This window comes from Dryobates pubescens, chromosome 10 (assembly GCF_014839835.1).
Source record: "Dryobates pubescens isolate bDryPub1 chromosome 10, bDryPub1.pri, whole genome shotgun sequence".
NCBI classification, from domain to species: Eukaryota; Metazoa; Chordata; class Aves; order Piciformes; family Picidae; genus Dryobates; species Dryobates pubescens.
This window is the reverse complement of record NC_071621.1, coordinates 21,207,233-21,224,985: the sequence shown is the minus strand read 5'-3', so window position 1 is coordinate 21,224,985 and position 17,753 is coordinate 21,207,233. Positions and strand designations below refer to the sequence as shown.

Below are 17,753 nucleotides of genomic sequence, written 5' to 3'. Positions count from 1 at the left end.
CTTTATACTGTTCCATGTTCATTTGTGTCCAGATTACTACTTATCCTATTTATAAAACAGTAATCCTGGAAAGCAAGTTATTGGTGGTCTAGACAATACTGCATTACAACATTTTATCTTTTCTGGGTCTAAAAAATCAGTACAAGGATAAAAAACTTTGAAGAGGTGAGGTTTCAGTTCCTCCCTGGTTTTGAAAATAATCTGAGAAGCTGTTCTGCCAGGGATTTGTGTGGGGCTCTGCTGTTGGTATGAAAAGCTGTTCAATACTTTCTTTACTCTAAAGATAAAACAACATCTTTGGGTTAATGAGTTCTTTTATTCACAGTTTGGTTTGTATTTTTCATCCTCACAACAGATGTGTCTTTGGCAGTTTCCAGAAGGAATTTGTAACTCAGCAGCTAAACTTTCTTCCAGAACAGCTGTATTCAAATTATAAACCATAAAGCAGATGTCAAGGATATACTGTACCTTTTGCCCTTTCACTGCCCACTGAAACCATTCATTACAAATTGCCAAATAGGGCTGAAATTAAACTGACTCAAGTATAAACAAACTAACATTTGCTTGCTTCCTCAAGCAGCCTGTCATACAGTGATAACACATAGATGCAATCTTATGCTCAGTTTGAATTTCATCTTATTTGATGATGCTGTTTTGCAGTGACTTGGCTTAGAAATGTATGTCCTTTGTATCTTCTGTTACTACTTCATGTCATTGTGAAAGTCATTTCATGAGTGATTTAATCATAGTCTCAGGGGTTTTGCTTGTTTTTCTGGTTTTGACTTTCCAAAGAGGAAATTAAAATGGTCCCTTCTTAGCACAACAAAACATACTGTGTTTCCAAAATGATATAAGAAGTCATGTGGTATTTAACAGTTATTTTTGGAGCCATATTCACCAGGGGTGAAGTTTAATGGCAGTTCTTTTCCTTTGACTTAAGTGAAATGTCCTATGCCTCCCAATTAGGCAGCTATAATGAACCAAAGTTGTTATGAGCCTCAACTCATCGTACACTTCTAACTGAATGGAATTTGGTTCCACTCCACTTGGCTCTTCTGGTTGTTTTTTTCCCCCTAGCTTTCTGTCCATTTCTTTATACGGCATCCTCATTTTCAACTATGTAGATTAAATGTAGAGAAAGTACTTTGAAAATAACACACTACAGAAAATTAGTCTCATGGGTAATTAAAACAAAATACATCATAAAGGCAATGAACCAAAACCTGCGCAACACACTGATCTGAATTTACTTTAATCCACAAAGCTACCAACACAAAAGTGGTTTAATAATTTTATGTCAAAGGAAAACATGAAGAATTTTTTGCTGAAAGGAACTTCAACATGATGAAAATACAGAAGGAAATAAAATTTGAAAATGGGATCCAGAACTGCACCATCTTTCAGAAGGACTTTGAGGTTGTCCTATGTGTTTTTTAAAGCATGGGAAGTCCTGAGGCTGTTTTGCTCATTTCTCTGTCCTATGCTGTTTAAATCATAAAGCAGTTTTTAATTGAAATGTTTCTTTTTATTTCTTTCAAATATTGGTTTTCAATAATTATGGTTTGTTTCTTGGCTAAAGATTTGTTTGAAATCAGGCTCTTGAGGTGTAGTGATTCTTTTATTTTTATATTGGAAGTTAACTATTAAATATATAAATTATGAAATTATGTATTAACTTTTGTTGTCATAACTAAATAGAAGTTATTTTATAAGTAAGTAAATGAAAGAATATATTTGTTTGGGGGAGATGGCAAAGTTGCCATATTATGTACTTGAAAGATACTATCTTTATAGGAGTGGAACAAAGACTTCTTTTGGCTCCATGAATATGTTCAGGCACTGCTCTAACAAGAATTGCAGTATAAAAACAAGTTAAGGATGTTAATTGTGGTCAGTAATAATGAAACCATGATACTATCATTGCAATTTACATTGTCACTGGGAATTTTCCATCAGTGTTAAGTTACTGAGAAATGTACACTCCTTACCACAATAAATACTCCTCAGATTTTTATTACCTGACATTCATGTTTCCTTACAGGCTGTCTATCCATATGGATGATGAACTTCGACACATTGCACAGAATTCTCTTCAGGGCCTACTTGTTGACTTTGTTGACTGGCGCGAGGATGTACTCTTCGGTTTTACTAATTTTCTGCTACGTGAAGTGAATGATATGCATCATACCCTTCTTGATACTTCACTAAAGTTGCTGCTACAGCTGCTTACACAATGGAAGCTTGTAATACACACTCCAGGAAAAGCTTCTGAACAGGGGAAAACCAGATCTGCAGAGGTATGATATGAAGAGATCGGTGTCTGAACATTTATACTAATTGACGGCAGAAATTATGTTCCTTGGTATTGCTGTGGTTTACGTGTTTTGATTTACTCACCTGAGAAGTATTCACTGCATAAGATTGTTGAAGGCAATTAGTTCATGTGTCTTTTGAGGACAGCTATGCTCTTGTGTAATGCAGTAGATGTTATTGTTGTTGAGCAACACAAGGGAATGCGTGTCAAACTGAAATACGCACATCAACAAAAGCCCATAAAGTGAAATCTGTGTATGTAGATGTGGCAGAAGAACATTTTCCCAGGACTGAAACTGATTAACAGTGCTAGAGGGAGCACTGAGAAAAGTAAAGTGGATCTTCCCTTCCGGTAGCCATTTCACTTGGCTGGTTAAAAAAAAAAATCTAAGAACCCGATTGTTTCCACAGCCTGCTGTCTCCATGTGTTACAAACATTCCTGGGAGCTGAACAGCTTTCAAGTGCACTCCCATCTGCACTTGTACCACAGATATTTTCATTATGAGAGATTTTCAGGCTTCTTATCTTACATTGGAAATGTTTTTCTTCAGGCAAGCATGATATCTGCTGGATATCACAGAGGACCATTAATTAATAGGTAATAATGGTATTACAAAAAAAGTGTGGGAAAGATAAATCCTCACACGCTTTTCAGTACATATTGTTAGACTTTATTAGTGGGGCAGATTCTAGAGGCCACCAAGCTAAGATGTTACCCGGCTACAGTGTGCATCAAAGAAGGACCTGAGGACCTGCTATCTGGAGTAGAAAAAGTGTGAAGTCTTCACAATCTGTCTTACCCATTCCTTCTTTTGGGAAGTGGAGGGGGGGGGAAGGATGGAACAAAGCAGGCAGTGGAATTGCAAATCAGAGGGAGTTGTTTGTCCAAAGGACTCTGTTGATGCATTGATTTTGTGGAGTCAGGTAATTTAAAGCAAAACCACTTGATTGAGCGAGGGAATGCTGTCAGTCCCCCACATTTATGTGCCCTCTGCATTTTTGTTTCTTACAGTTGATACCAAATGGATCCAGCCACAGGATACAGTCTGAAAGAAGCCCTTATTCTAACGTGCTACATGCAGTTGAAGGATTTGCACTGGTTCTGCTGTGTAGTTTCCAGGTTGCTACACGTAAACTAGCCGTTTTAATCCTCAGAGAGATCCGTGCTTTATTCCTGGCCCTTGGCCAGGCAGAGGTATGATTTTCCTTTTCTGGAGCTTTGAATTGACATTTTCCAGAGATAAAACTCAACTGCTATTACAGTTGCTTTCAACATAATTGCTGTGCTGCAGCGGGTATGTACTTAGTTTACAAAAAAGCATTTGGTCTGAGCTTAACGTTTCTGTTTGTCTTAACACTGCAAACCTTTTTCTGTACTCAACAATATAACGATAACATGTGCCCTGTACAAGAATTTGAAGAGAAACATTTACAACAACTTAATGCTGTATTTTCTCTTGGCGTGATGCGAATGTAAATGACATTGTAAAACTTTTTTTTACTGCATGAAGCGTTCTTATATTGTCAGGAATATAAATTTGTGTTGGAAAAGAAACTCATTCCTTTGGCATACCATTTTCTGAAAACAAAACAAAAACACAAACAAAAGATAAGGCACATTTAAGGTTGTTCACATACATTTTCCTTGTATAGTAAAGACTTCTAACTCTTTTTTATGGATATAGAAATATGGAGAGTCATGTAGTGTGTTGGTGGTCACAGCTCAGTGAGCCATCTGAATGCTTAAGAACACAAATATGTGTGTTCATGGCAAAGGAATGCTTTAATAAACAGTAAGCTAATTTTTCAGTCTTTTGATACCAGCTATCCAAAGTCATTTGGGATTTTCTGTTGTGTGCTTTTGTTCAGTAAGCAGTGAGCTAGAGTCACAAATTAACTTAATTTCAAACCACAGCCTGGACTTGAGATTAATAATTAAAAAACCAAAATGCACCCATTATTACCATTTTATTTTTTTTAGCCATTTTAGATTTATGTCAAAATTTTTAGGTGGTTCTCTGCTTCATGTATGAGAAAAATAAGAAGGGAAATAATTTGATGAGGAGAGCAGCTAACTTGTGTTCTCTGTGTTATGCAGGATGACGACAGGCCTATGATTGATGTCATGGATCAGTTGAGTTCTTCTATTCTTGAAAGTTTTATTCATGTGGCTGTTTCAGATTCAGTGAGTACTACTTTACTGTTACCATTAGTGTTCATATAGCACATGGACATAACAAATATCAAACATGAAATATTAAAAATTAAGGTGCTAGTAATTAAAGAAATCATACAATTTTAAGGCTCCGTCCACCAATAATCCACAATATCCCAGACAATCTTTTCTATGTAAAAAATCAGACTATGGATAAAGATACTATCTATACAAAATAAAACAAAAGCTACCTTGATTCTGTGACCTGCATCCAAGAGAACCATTGAGAAAGTCTTATTTCCAGTGCCATCTAATGCTTGGCGTCCTTGGAAGTCACTCACTGCTATCATCTGTTCCAGAAGGGAATAACCTTTGACTCCCTTATGTGCTCAGAACACAGGCTTTTCCTGCAAACCTAAGGCTAAGCTCTAAAGTAGCTCATAGTTAGAACGAATCCCTGCTTTCTCCCTCACATGGGTTTTATGTGCCTAATATGCCACCAAAAGAAGCAAAAATTCAGTAAGCATTTTGAACAAGCAACTATAAGTGGAATATCTGATACACAGGGCAACTTGTTTTGCACAATATCTTTGCGATTAGCGCCCTTCATCATTGAGCAGAAATTATCAGCTTTGGGCACTTTTCAGATGACTGAGTTTAAAGCAACAATCAATCCTTGACCTGTGAGTGGCCTTCTGTGCAGTAGGAAGAGGACATCAAACTGATGGTGAAGTCAGGCCACTGTGCAGCTGAAGTCAGAAAAGTTGAATGATTAGAAACTGAGCAAGCAAGAGACACTCTGTCTCTCTAACCTAGGAATTGGGAAATACAAATTAGATAACAGCATCTGGCTTTGGATGTTGCAGTTTCTATAGGCTGCTTGCATTTGGGGCTTTAATTCTATGTGTTAATAATAGAGCAAAACAAATGTGGGCCTGATTTCTGAAAAGTACAGCAGGGAGTGGTAATTTAGTGATCACTGACAGTGGATGCAGGCAATTGTTACATCCTATCTGAGATATGATAAGTGAATAATAAGGATGCCAAAATACATGTGGTTTAAGTTTTTATTTCACAAATTTGTTTTATTAAGATAAAATTTAAATTAGAGTAGAAAATTTGTTGGTTGATATGAGAACTCTACTTGCCACTGCAGGTAGCAGTGTTTAAAGCGGATTAAAACTCCTTAAGCATCTACTTCAGCTTCTTAATTCCCTACACAGATATTCAAATGCCTTGATGAATTTTGAAGAATATTTATTAATAGCATTGGTATTTATCATGTTGTCATAGCATGTAGGAGTCTTAATCATGGGTTAAGGCTCTGCCCAGCTGTTCAGACAATGAACATAAGGACAGTCTATAGCTATTATAGACTGTAGCTTCATACAAGAGACAGAGGATGGGTGGAGGCAGAAATGAGAACAGAAAGCAAAAATGAGATTGTATTGGTCAGCATGATCATTAGTTATTGTAGAATTTAAGGGCAACTTATTGTGCCTCTCACAATAAGTAGGAGTTTCAAGGAAAAACCACAGGGGAAATAATGTGGCAGCTCTTATCAGCAATTGTAAATTGCTCCTCCTGACTGAACTATGAAAGTGTTGATCTAAAAAATTCAACAGAAGTTGGCCATTGAGCTTGAAAATAAAGACAAGTACTGAGGGGAAACAAGACAGGGAATAAATGCCTGTCACTGTGTTTTTCTGTCTTTTCTCTCTGTAGACAACAATCCCATTAACACACAGCGTGGATTTGCAGTGGCTGGTGGAGTGGAATGCTGTCTTAGTAAATAGCCATTATGATGTGAAAAGTCCTTCCCATGTCTGGATATTTGCACAGTCTGTTAAAGACCCATGGGTTCTCTGCCTCTTCAGTTTCCTTAGGCAGGAAAACTTACCAAAACATTGTCCTACAGCGCTCAGCTATGCTTGGCCATATGCTTTTACAAGGCTACAGCTGATAATGCCTCTTGTGGATCCAAAGTAAGTGGCAATCTGTATTTTAACTTTCATTTTTATGGGTCTTGTTATTTTAATACAAGGGGTTTTAGTTTCATGTTTCACTGTCAGTCTGTAAGTCCTGCAAGGTGCTACCCAGACACTCAGTTTGGAGTTTCATAATTGTAATTTATAAGGTAGAAAACTCTAGTTTCCTGCCTTCACTGGCTTTTCCCATGTGTCATGTCACATTGAATTGCGACTGATGGATATGTAGCACGTTTTACTCTCTTTTAAAATCTTTTGAGGTTCTGTGTGGTTAAGACTGGGTAATTCATAATTTTAATTTCTTTTAAAATTCTAGTATTCCTGTTAATGCAAAGAAAACAAGTACAGCGAGCAGTGGAGACAACTACGTTACTTTGTGGAGAAACTATCTTATTCTCTGTTTTGGAGTAGCAAAGCCCAGTATTATGAGCCCAGGACACTTGCGTGCTTCAACACCAGAGATCATGGCCACCACTCCTGATGGAACAGTGAACTACGATAATAAGGTGATGCATCCTGTTGCAAATGAGTTATTCATGTAGGAGTGTTTTAAACCGCATCTGCATGCAAAATCGTATCCTCATGAAAGTATTTCAGCTAGGGGAATATTTTGACATACACAGACTGCTTAAAGCACATAATTAACAATTAAAACAGCTATATAACTATTTATTGACATGAGGGATCAATAAATATTCAGCAAAAGCCATAGCATTTTCAAAGTAATAGCCTCATGAAAGTATTTCAGTTGGGGGCATATTTTGACATACACAAACTGCTTAAGGTACATAATTAACTATTAAAACAGCTATGTAACTATCTATTGACATGAGGGATCAATAAATACTCGGCAAAAGCCATGGCATTTTCAAAGTAATACTTGTATTTTCACATTATGGGTGGTGTAAATTCCCTTTCCTTCCTTGTAGAACACTACAGTTTGTACATTGATAAGATTATTTAGCAACAAGACAGATTTCTAAATAAACACTGTATGCCTGTCAGAAATGAAGGAATATTATATGAAATGTATTTCCAAGCAGTAGCAACCTGAGACAAGTAGTAGAGCCACAAATGCAACTGCTGGAATATTTTAATGAAACAGTAAACTGTATCAGTTGCAATAATCTGAATGACAGCAAAGATATTTCCCAGATGTTATTTTTTCTTAGGCCTTAAGTGTGGTGATTGGGATGTAGTGGACGTCCAGTTAGACTGGCATATTGATATCCATAATAGTAAATTCATTTCAGCACATTTTAAAAATGCATATTAATAAACCTTGGACAATGTTTTTTTGTTAAAAAAAAATGCTGTGTTTACTTACTATTGGTAATCCTGACAAACATCAATAATTTCTTAATATATTTTAGGCTATTGGAACTCCATCTGTTGGAGTCTTACTAAAGCAGCTAGTGCCTTTGATGAGACTTGAAAGCATAGAAATAACAGAATCACTTGTATTAGGATTTGGAAGAACAAATTCCCTTGTTTTCAGGTACTTCCCTCCTTATCATATTCTCAATGATTTGCCTCTAATCCAAATGCATTATTTTTGTTGTAATCTAAATATATTCAAGTTTTTAATTGCACTTTAGACATTTGTTATTAGGTGTTGAATAAAATATTTATGTTTCCAGAAGAGACTAGATTTTGTTTACAAAGATTATTTTTTTTTTTCCATTTAGGGAATTAGTAGAAGAACTTCACCCACTAATGAAAGAAGCCCTAGAAAGAAGACCAGAGGTTAGTTGCAGAAATTAAATGTACTACTTGATTTAAACTACCAAATTAATGTAAAAGGTGTAATTCTCTTTGAAATACAAAGGTATTCTTGTGTACTAAGTAACAAGCTCTGTGTGCCACATTTTTTTTAATTGTATGTAAGTACCTAAATTACTTCCATTAAAACCTGGTTTAATTTAAATTCTATCAGTGATACAAAATTTACAATGTAAAAATCTATTCAAAGGGAAAAAATTCCATTCAAATATAGAACCTCCTCATATGGAACTCTGATATATTGGAAATCCACTTTCAATATCTGGAAAAAATATCTTTTAACACCACTGTACACATTTTGTGGCAGTGTTCAGATCTACTTTTTATTTGCAGGGTAATCAGGGTCATCTGTTTCAAGTTCAGTTGACTACATTTTTTCATTTGAAATCCAATAGCTTAGCTGACAAATTCACCGATGTTTTCACCTTCATTACAGTACCCTCTTCTGTTATAATATCAAGTACTGCTAGAAGACATCCAAACAGATCCAAGGGATCCAAGGGAGGATGAACTAGTCTTGTGTCATTCCTAGCAGATGTTGGCTAAACTGTTCTTAAAAACTTCTGGTGATGGAGTTCATAGCCTCATTTAAGCAGTTTAGTCACAACATATGTCTATGTGGCTAAATGGGAGAGTCATGGAGAGAGCTTCAGTACTGGGCTCAAGTTCCCATTCTGCTAAGTTTTCTTTCCTTAGCTCAATTTTAGACTGTTCCAGATGGCTCCAAGATATCTCCAAGAAATCTGAGGTGGCTCTGGAGGTAGCTCACTCAGAGGAACAAGCTCCATACAGCATCAGACACAGTCCTCCAGACTACCCGAGCTTCTTTTGTTCTGCTACGCTCCCCCTCATCCCCTACCTCCCTTTGCACAGCAGCCTATGAGCCTAGTTGTAAAACCACAGCTCAGGCTGGAGCACAGCCCTTAGGTTAAAGCAGGCAGTTTGTGGTGAGAAAACATGCAGAAAGGATTCCTTGAACCAGAGAAGCATTGCTTGAGACTCACTAGGCAAAATGCACATAGCCAGGTCTTCTGAAAGTAAATACAAGGCAGCTTGTGGTACTTGACTTTAGGGCCACAAACAGTTCCTGTCTGTTTGCTGGTGTACAAACAGCCACTGTGTCCATGCATCTTGGCTGAGAAGCCTGCATGGCTGCACACAGAAAGCAATGTTATTATGTCAATACTATGCCCTACCCAGGCTTATTTTCCTGGTTCTCAGGCAGTTTTTAACTGTGTTCACTACTCTGTGTTCCACAACAGTTTCAATAAGATGTCATCATGGTGACCTGGTGTGCTAACCCCATCCACCAAGTCTTTGGTGCAGAACCCATGCAGAGAATGGTAATCAGGAGGAGGTTAAATAGGTGGACAGAGGTGCTTAGTTTTGGCCAATATGGAAATAACCAAAAATTAATTCACTTGGCAGGTGCTTCTTGTTAAGTTCTATGTGAACAATTCTTAATAATTCTGGCAGATGTTCTCTACCATTTTCACTCTGTGTTGCTTCACACCGCAATTTGTGTGCCTTCCATCCCTATGAAGTCATTAATTTGAAAGTCACTTATGTTGATTCTGGGCAGAAATGGATTAATACACATTAGTGCAGCCACTTGCCACTCTGCCTGTGCACCACTGAAAACAACTTAGACTTGAAAGGCCTTTTCTGGAGATATACATATCCAGACTAACCTCAGGACATTAAGCTCCAGAATGCAGAGGTGTACAGTATGCTGTAACAGCAAATTTAGGACGTGGAAATGTCAGTATGAGAACAAGAGGCTGTAAAGTTAGTTCTTGTATTGCTCCTGATATGACAAACTGTGCCGTCTCCCAGCAAGCAGCACCACCCGTAAACCCAGGAGTGATTGTGTGGGTCATGTAGGTGTAGGGAGCACAGCAGGCCTCCGTGTCAGCAGGCAGGTATCCAGCACATCAGAAATAACGTCCTTGAACTGACATATGCTATGACTAGAAAGAGAATTACCAGCACAGCCAAGAACTGCAGGGGTAAACCAAAATGGACATTACAGGAGATCTGCCGTGTGGGCAGTAGCACGGGGCTTGCCAGATGGCCTCTGATAGTATTGCAGGAGGTGGCTGTCTCTGTTAGATGCTGTGTAACAATAAAACTTAATTTTTTAATACATGTACTTCCTGGAAGCTTTAAAGTATAAAGCGAGAAAAACAGTACTCTGAATAGGACAAATTAAATGGCATAATGATTTGAATAAAACCTTTGACTATCTATAATGCTGCCGGTTGCCAGTTCTGTGTCAGAAACGCAGGGAAAGTATTGCTTCCTTTTCCCAAGCATCTGCTGCTTGGCATTGGCAGAGCCAGAGTACTAGGTGAGATAAGCCCCTGATCTAACTCAGAATTGCTGTTCTTAGTCTCTGAAGAGGAAAATTTGAGCTTTCTCTGAGCATTTTGTGTTCTGGAAGCAAGTGTCTTTGAGTGCATTAGCAGCTTTTTGACCTCACTTTATTTTGCTTAGTGGAGATGCAGGGTACAAAGAAACAAGTCAGCTTAGCCCTTCAACAGAGAGCCCTTCAGCCTTGTTGCATTCACATCTTTCAAGGCAAGACAGAATACAGAAAGGACAGCTTTCTAGATGATAATGAGATGCAGTGAACCAGTTAACAACAGTGTAGTCCTGTTCTGCAGGAGGAGTATGTTAACTGTATGTACAACCACTGCAGTCAATGCATCCAAGAGTGTACTAGAGCAGTATCTGCTAGAAGCCAGCTTGAATATGGGTGATCATGTAGCTGCAGCATTGCCAAGTTTAAGAATGGCTAATCACTGAAATACTTTCTTGGAGTCTGGATGCCTGGTGCTGCACTTTCCAATGCTTCCAGAAAGCAAAGTACATGGTGTTAAGGTAACATGAATATCTCTGATGCCTGAAGATATGGGTTTTGGTATAGCAACCTTGAATAGTAATTAATTTTTATCCAGTATTTCATTGTTTCATTTCCACATTTTCAATGAAGACTAAGGTTGTTCTTAAGTTTGTTCAAGAACAGTTACAAAGACAAGAATTTGGTCATGTTTAGTTCTGTGTTGATGTATAAGCACATTGTTGTGGTAAAATATCCAAAAGCAATCAAATTCCTTCATGAATAAAACCCTTGGACTGGAATTTTTGAGTCCTGTTGCTATACTGACACTTCTGAAGTTCATCCTTTTAAATGTATACACATATGCACATAAAAAAATGTTGTTGTTGTTTTGGTTTTTAATTCCAAGAACAAGAAACGTCGAGAACGCCGAGATCTACTAAGGCTGCAGCTACTGCGAATTTTTGAACTCCTTGCTGATGCTGGTGTTATAAGTGACAGGTAGAACTATTACTCATCATAAATACTGAACTTTAAGTGAAATAATATTCAGTGTTTACAGCACTGTTTGTGTCAGTATGTTCTTTGAAGAACTGTGTAATCTATCAGATACAGAGAAGTTCTTACCCATTTCTTCAGACAGCTCTGATGTCACTGCACTGTTACTCTCTATTAATGTACAACTCTCCTTTATGCTAGTACAAATGGAGCCTTAGAAAGAGATACGTTAGCCCTTGGAGCCTTGTTCCTAGAGTATGTTGATCTGACTCGCATGCTTCTGGAGGCTGAAAATGATAAAGAAGTTGAAATCCTTAAGGATATGAGAGCACATTTCAGTGCAATGATTGCCAACTTGATTCAGTGTGTTCCAGGTATGGTGCTAAATTATCTCAACATGCTACAAAATTGCACTTAATGTACATATTGGAAAAGTAATTATATTTTTTCCTGTGCTTTTTTCACTGCTTGTGAATTGTCATATAACAAATATAAAGGAGATTATGGAGAAAAACGTGTTTAAAAGTCTGTTAAGAGTCAAATGAAAAGCAGTAAACTTTGGTGAAGCTTGTAATATTCATCTATAAGAATCACCTCTTTAAAAGCCCAGTGAAGGAATTGGCTGTGACCTAGAGGGGCTCTAGGTCTCTTCAATATAACACTTTTTTTTTGCCTTCCCTTTGACTTTATTGCTTAGCTCTTCATAAGTTTACAGGCCTTGAAGAACATAGGTAGTTGCAGAAAATGTGCAGTATTAGATGTAGGGAAAAACCTACCTGAGATGTTGAGACTGTATCCCATATTACTTGACTTCTGTTATATAGTGAAGATTTCTCCAATTGATTTTATGCTTTTTATTTATTACAAGGTCACTTCAGAAATACAACATAGTTCCATTAGCAAATTATTATTTTTATAAGTCTGCTTTAAAGCTTCTGTGTAATTCCTGGAGGATAAGGTCTGGAGCTTACTCAGTCTATGTAAATCTGCTATCTCCAGATCATTTATGACAGAACACAGCAGCACTGATAGCAACAAAGGAATTCAAAAGAGTAAAGAGAATAAATACTGTCCAAATACTTTCATCTAAGTTTCCTTGTGCACATTTTGTCAAAGTTTTGTAGTTGCTTTCAGCTGTAAGATACATAAAAATTATATCATAGTTAAACAAAATAAGGTTAAAAATGGCATCCCTGCTATTCTTATTGAAGACAGAAGTGAACTGAATAGTGTCCAAGTTCTTAGCTGCTAACAAACAAAATACTGTATTTCTTTCCTTTATAACTCTCTTAAATGGTAGTGGTTAACCATACAGAATATCTCTAGTATTTACTTTATTATGAGCATTTGCAAAGCCCTCCCTCTTTGCATTCATTATCACATTCTACAAGGCACATCACATGCTGTGTGTTTTGAGAGAATACAATAATAACTGATGCATTTCAAGACTTCAGGGATGTATATTTTGCTAACAAGGCAGCTTTAAAATGTATCAGTAACTAACAAAGCCATAAAATTTAACTCCCAGCAAACAAATGCTTATTGTCTCAACATCTATCATCTTTAGCCACTGTTCATATTGCTTTGCATTAATATTGTCTGGTTTGACTTTGTTGGCTTACAGCACAGTTTCTAGGTGAACAATAATTGACAAGTAAAAATTTATCAGTCTCTTTAATAAACATAGTACCATCTCTGCCATCATGCTTTGCTTAGGAGGATTAAAAGTTGTTTAAAAGATTTCTTCTTTTTTTTTTTTTCCCCCTGGATTCATAGAATAGATTCACAGAATGGTTTAGGTTGGGAGGCATCTTAAAGATCACGTAGTTCCAACTGCCCTGCCATGGGCAGAGACATCTCCCATAGACTAAGTCACTCAAGGTCTCATGCAGCCTGGCCCTGAACATCTCCAGGGAGGGAGCATCCACAATAGAATTACAGAATATATAGGGTTGGAAGAGACCTCAAAATCATCCAGTCCAACCCTCAAACCAGCACTGAAGAGTTGACACTAAACCATGTCCCTAAGTGTCAGGTCCACCCTCCCCTTGAACACCCCCAGAAAAATTCATAGCTATGTTTCATTTGTTCAGGAAATTCAGCTGTTCAGAAAATGTGCTGCATTTTTGTAATCAACAAACAGGCACAAAGTTTCTTTACTGTATTAGAATATGACATAGATATTGTTTGGACTGGCATTTAAAGGGTTAGAAAAAAACAAGTAAATATTTTCCAGTAAAGGAATGCAAGAGGCAGTGAAAAGTCAGACTGTATAATGTTTCTTGCATGCATTTCTGAAGTCAGATGTATATGTTTGTATCACTGCCCATTAATTCAGAACCGAAGACTCTTAGAAGTAAGATGTATTGTATTCACTTCATTAGATGTTTTAAGGGAGCTTAGATACTTTGGTGTAATTGTATATTGAACCTTTAAGGAAAACTTCATTTTTGTGGAACTTTGAAATTCATATCATCATCTACCATATGAATGTGTGTTTAACATTAACAAATCACAACTATTTCTCTTTCTTTTTACTTAGTTCACCACAGGAGATTTCTGTTCCCTCAGCAGAGCTTGAGGCATCACCTATTTATCTTATTCAGCCAGTGGGCAGGACCTTTCAGTATTATGTTCACACCACTGGACCGTTACAGTGATAGAAATCATCAGATTACAAGATATCAGTATTGTGCATTAAAGGTATTAAAGTTTCAATGTACAAATGAGTAATAGCAATTTTTTTAGTCAAAGTACAAGTCATTGTGGGGTTTATTTCTTTTTATTTTACAGAAATTCAAATTGGTGTACTTGATGCAAACTCATCTGGATACTTACAGTGGTATCATACAGTAGAGCAGTGGAGATACACATTTTTCCTTTGTGGACACTTTTCAAGGCTAATTATTAACAAGCCACAACACATTTTAAAGTTTTACCTAGTTGTTCATTAACAGGTTGTCAGATGCTGCAAGAGGATCTTAGGCTCTGAAATTAAATACAGCACCAATTCAGTATCACACGCACATCTCACCACAGTCTTCCAGACTTGCCTGGAGACATGCCCAATAAGAATAGAATAGAATAGAATAGAATAGAATAGAATAGAATAGAATAGAATAGAATAGAATAGAATAGAATAGAATAGAATAGAATAGAATAGAATAGAATAGAATAGAACCTTTGAGATCATCAAGTCCAACCTATTACCCAACACCATCTGATCAACTAAACCATGGCACCAAACACCCCATGCAGTCTCTTCTTAAATACCTCCGGTGATGGTGACTCCACCACCTCCCTGGGCAGTCCCATTCCAATGGGCAATCACTCTTTCTGTGAATAAAACACTTTTGCACTAAAACCAGTTGCAAGTTCCCCACATATGTAAGCTCTGAAAATAGTAGCTTATTTACATGCATAAGATGCATCCCTTGGTGTAAAACAATTCTGGGTTTTGCAGAAATATACTATTGAAACATCTGTGTATTTTGCTTGTTTTAGTAGCTCCATTTTTGAAGGCTGGGTAAAATGAAAAATGTACCTTGAAGAATGAGGAAGCTAGGCTATAATATCCCTTCCAAAATGCTTGAACTGTGCATTATCCTGAATCCAGCAATATGTGTAGCACCTTAATTATTGAAACCAGCTGTTAACATTTTCACCATAGTTCCCTCCGGCAGCCCTATTAGCCTGGATCTGGGCTCACATCATGCTGAAACATTCATTCATGTTATTTTTTCGTATAACTAAAGTTTCATCTCTTTTTAGGCCATGTCAGCTGTGCTCTGCTGTGGACCTGTATTTGATAATGTTGGTCTTTCCCCTGATGGATATCTTTACAAATGGCTCGATAATATTCTGGCTTGTCAAGATTTACGTGTAAGTACTCATTGATGAACAATTTTAATCTCTGTAATGGGTGATTGAAGAGTTTGTGACTGTCTACATTCTATTGTGAGCAGAAAACAATAGCTTTATGCCAGGTTATAATACAGAAGTATAAGTAATTTAAAACAATGTCATTACTATTCCTGAAAATACAGTGTAGTGTGGCAGTTTTAGGCTATGCCTTTAAAATTAAGCTGCAGATTTCGAGCACAAAAGTAGAAAAATATAAATAATCCATTATTGGGTGTAAAAAGGAAAACAAAAGATTATTCTAAACAAATTTCATTGGACAGAATATCTGGTAGTGTTCTACAAACACAAGCAAGTGTTCTACAAACATATCACACATTTTACCTGCATTCCCATTCCTTCTTTTCTTCGCTGGTCTGGCTGTTCTGCTGGGAAAATAATGCTTCTGACCTTGAGATAAGACTAACACTGCTTTCTTCCAGCTTCTCTCTCTCTCTCTCAGTACAGGGGGGTCTGGAAGGTTTTGAGGGGGGCAGTGGAGCAGCTTCCTTGGTCGTTTTGACCAGGGGGGGTTCTGTGCTATTTTCTGATTGTAAATACCTGTATAATATCATAAATAGTGTATATTTTGTTTCCATTGTAGAGTGTAGGTTTTGCTTTGTAAATACAGCTTCCTTTTGCTTCCAACTGACTCAGTCTTGTATAGTTAATGTGAATGGGAAACTTTAACCCACCACATGTAGGTAAATGGTAAGGTAAAAAATTGTCTTATGGCTTAGTGTTGCTTGCAACAGAGATCATCTGCTGATGAAGAAAGGTTAAAAATAACAGGAGGTCAAAAATACTTGTATTCCTATTTGTAGTACTTCCACCCACCTGCTTCATGTTTGTGGGATAAGAATGTACAATCCCTCCCTGCTTGGTAATATAGATGCTAGTGAAACAAATCTGGGTGAGTGAGTGGGTAAAACTCCCCAACAAGTCAAGAGGATAAATGATTCAAGAGAGGAAAGAGAATACTTTTTTTTTCTTTTTAAAGAACACGTAATAGATTTTTCTTGCCATTTTCTCTTCCATTTCTTTGACGGTGGCTTTTGCCTTTGTAACTACCCAGTCATATTTCTGTATTTATAGCTGATTGGATTGTCTCTTTGATTGAGAAGTATATTGTTGATTTGCATCAAGTGGAGAAAGAACAATAATCTTTCCCTTTGTGATATCTTGCACTTTGACATGCTCTTCTCCCTAAAGTCTCATGCCAGCACAGGTGGCTGTGAATGATAAAAACAGGGAGAGGAAAACCTGAATGTTTGTGGAGCAGCTAGAGGATACATGCTGTAGAAATGGTAATTGATTGCAAAAAACAAGATTGGACAAAATAGAAGAAAGAAGCAATGGCTACAGAGAAAAAAGCCTTTAGTAAATTGGGATTTTGAAATGTTGATAGGGTTATGTAAAGACATGTCTAAGTGAAATGCATGGTTGAAATTGTTATGGATTTGGGAAGGAAACGGGAATGCAAAATTTTTGTAGCTGACATTTGTTTTCCCTAAGCTAATTGCTATAATTAATGATTCTATGATTGTATTGAAGGGCTGTAATTGAACTGCGCTGCCTGCAGAATGCCATTTCAGTTCTGATTTAGATGAGGAGCATCCTACCTGCCCCATTAATATTAAATATCATTTTCAGTCTTTACAAGTTGTTACTGGCACATGGTGAAAGAATATTAATAGGCATTAGTGTTTGATGTTCCAGTACAGTCCTTTACTGAAGGATCACAAAATAATAGTCCAAGTCTTAGTTGTGATGTGTTTGCAGCAGTGGTGGTACCAGAATTAAGTGATACAGGGTCTGCAGGGAGAGTTGTTAGACTGCTTGATATAGTTGGATTAAACATGCAAGTTTCCATACCCTCAGGCTTGCAAAAGGTATGTTTCTTTGTCTGCCTTGCTTCTCTGATAGTTAAAAGAAGAATAAACATGAAAGTGTGTCACTTTCTGAAACTCACGTGAGGTAGGCAATAAATATTTAACAAATCAGTTAACCAATACAAATGGATGTTGCCCAAGAACACCTGTCAAGTATCTTAGATATTCCAGAGATGCTGCTTTTTTCTGTGCTAAATTTTGGAAATCACCTTCGAAATTTTATTTTGTTTATGTAGTCTTTGCACATATAATATTTTTTTCAAGTTGTGAATATTGAAAACTGAGTCATATTTCAACTCTACTGTCCCTAAAACAAACTTATGATATATTTTCTGATCCCTTTATTTATCTTAATACTCCATTTCCCCCTTGTTTTTCCCAT

The 17,753-nt window shown here is 37.0% G+C and overlaps 1 protein-coding gene across 2 annotated transcripts in view; it reads left to right on the top strand.

The window, feature by feature from the left end:
- The window catches only part of FRY (FRY microtubule binding protein), a 196,155-nt gene that overhangs the window by 105,738 nt on the left and 72,664 nt on the right, over positions 1–17,753 (top strand). For both annotated transcript variants that reach the window (XM_054164677.1, XM_054164678.1), the window contains 11 exons: positions 2,042–2,297; positions 3,327–3,509; positions 4,413–4,499; positions 6,195–6,454; positions 6,774–6,963; positions 7,831–7,955; positions 8,146–8,203; positions 11,491–11,582; positions 11,781–11,953; positions 14,122–14,282; positions 15,351–15,461. In XM_054164677.1, the coding sequence (XP_054020652.1) occupies positions 2,042–2,297; positions 3,327–3,509; positions 4,413–4,499; positions 6,195–6,454; positions 6,774–6,963; positions 7,831–7,955; positions 8,146–8,203; positions 11,491–11,582; positions 11,781–11,953; positions 14,122–14,282; positions 15,351–15,461 (1,696 nt within the window). The remainder of the gene's footprint in view (positions 1–2,041; positions 2,298–3,326; positions 3,510–4,412; positions 4,500–6,194; positions 6,455–6,773; positions 6,964–7,830; positions 7,956–8,145; positions 8,204–11,490; positions 11,583–11,780; positions 11,954–14,121; positions 14,283–15,350; positions 15,462–17,753) is intronic.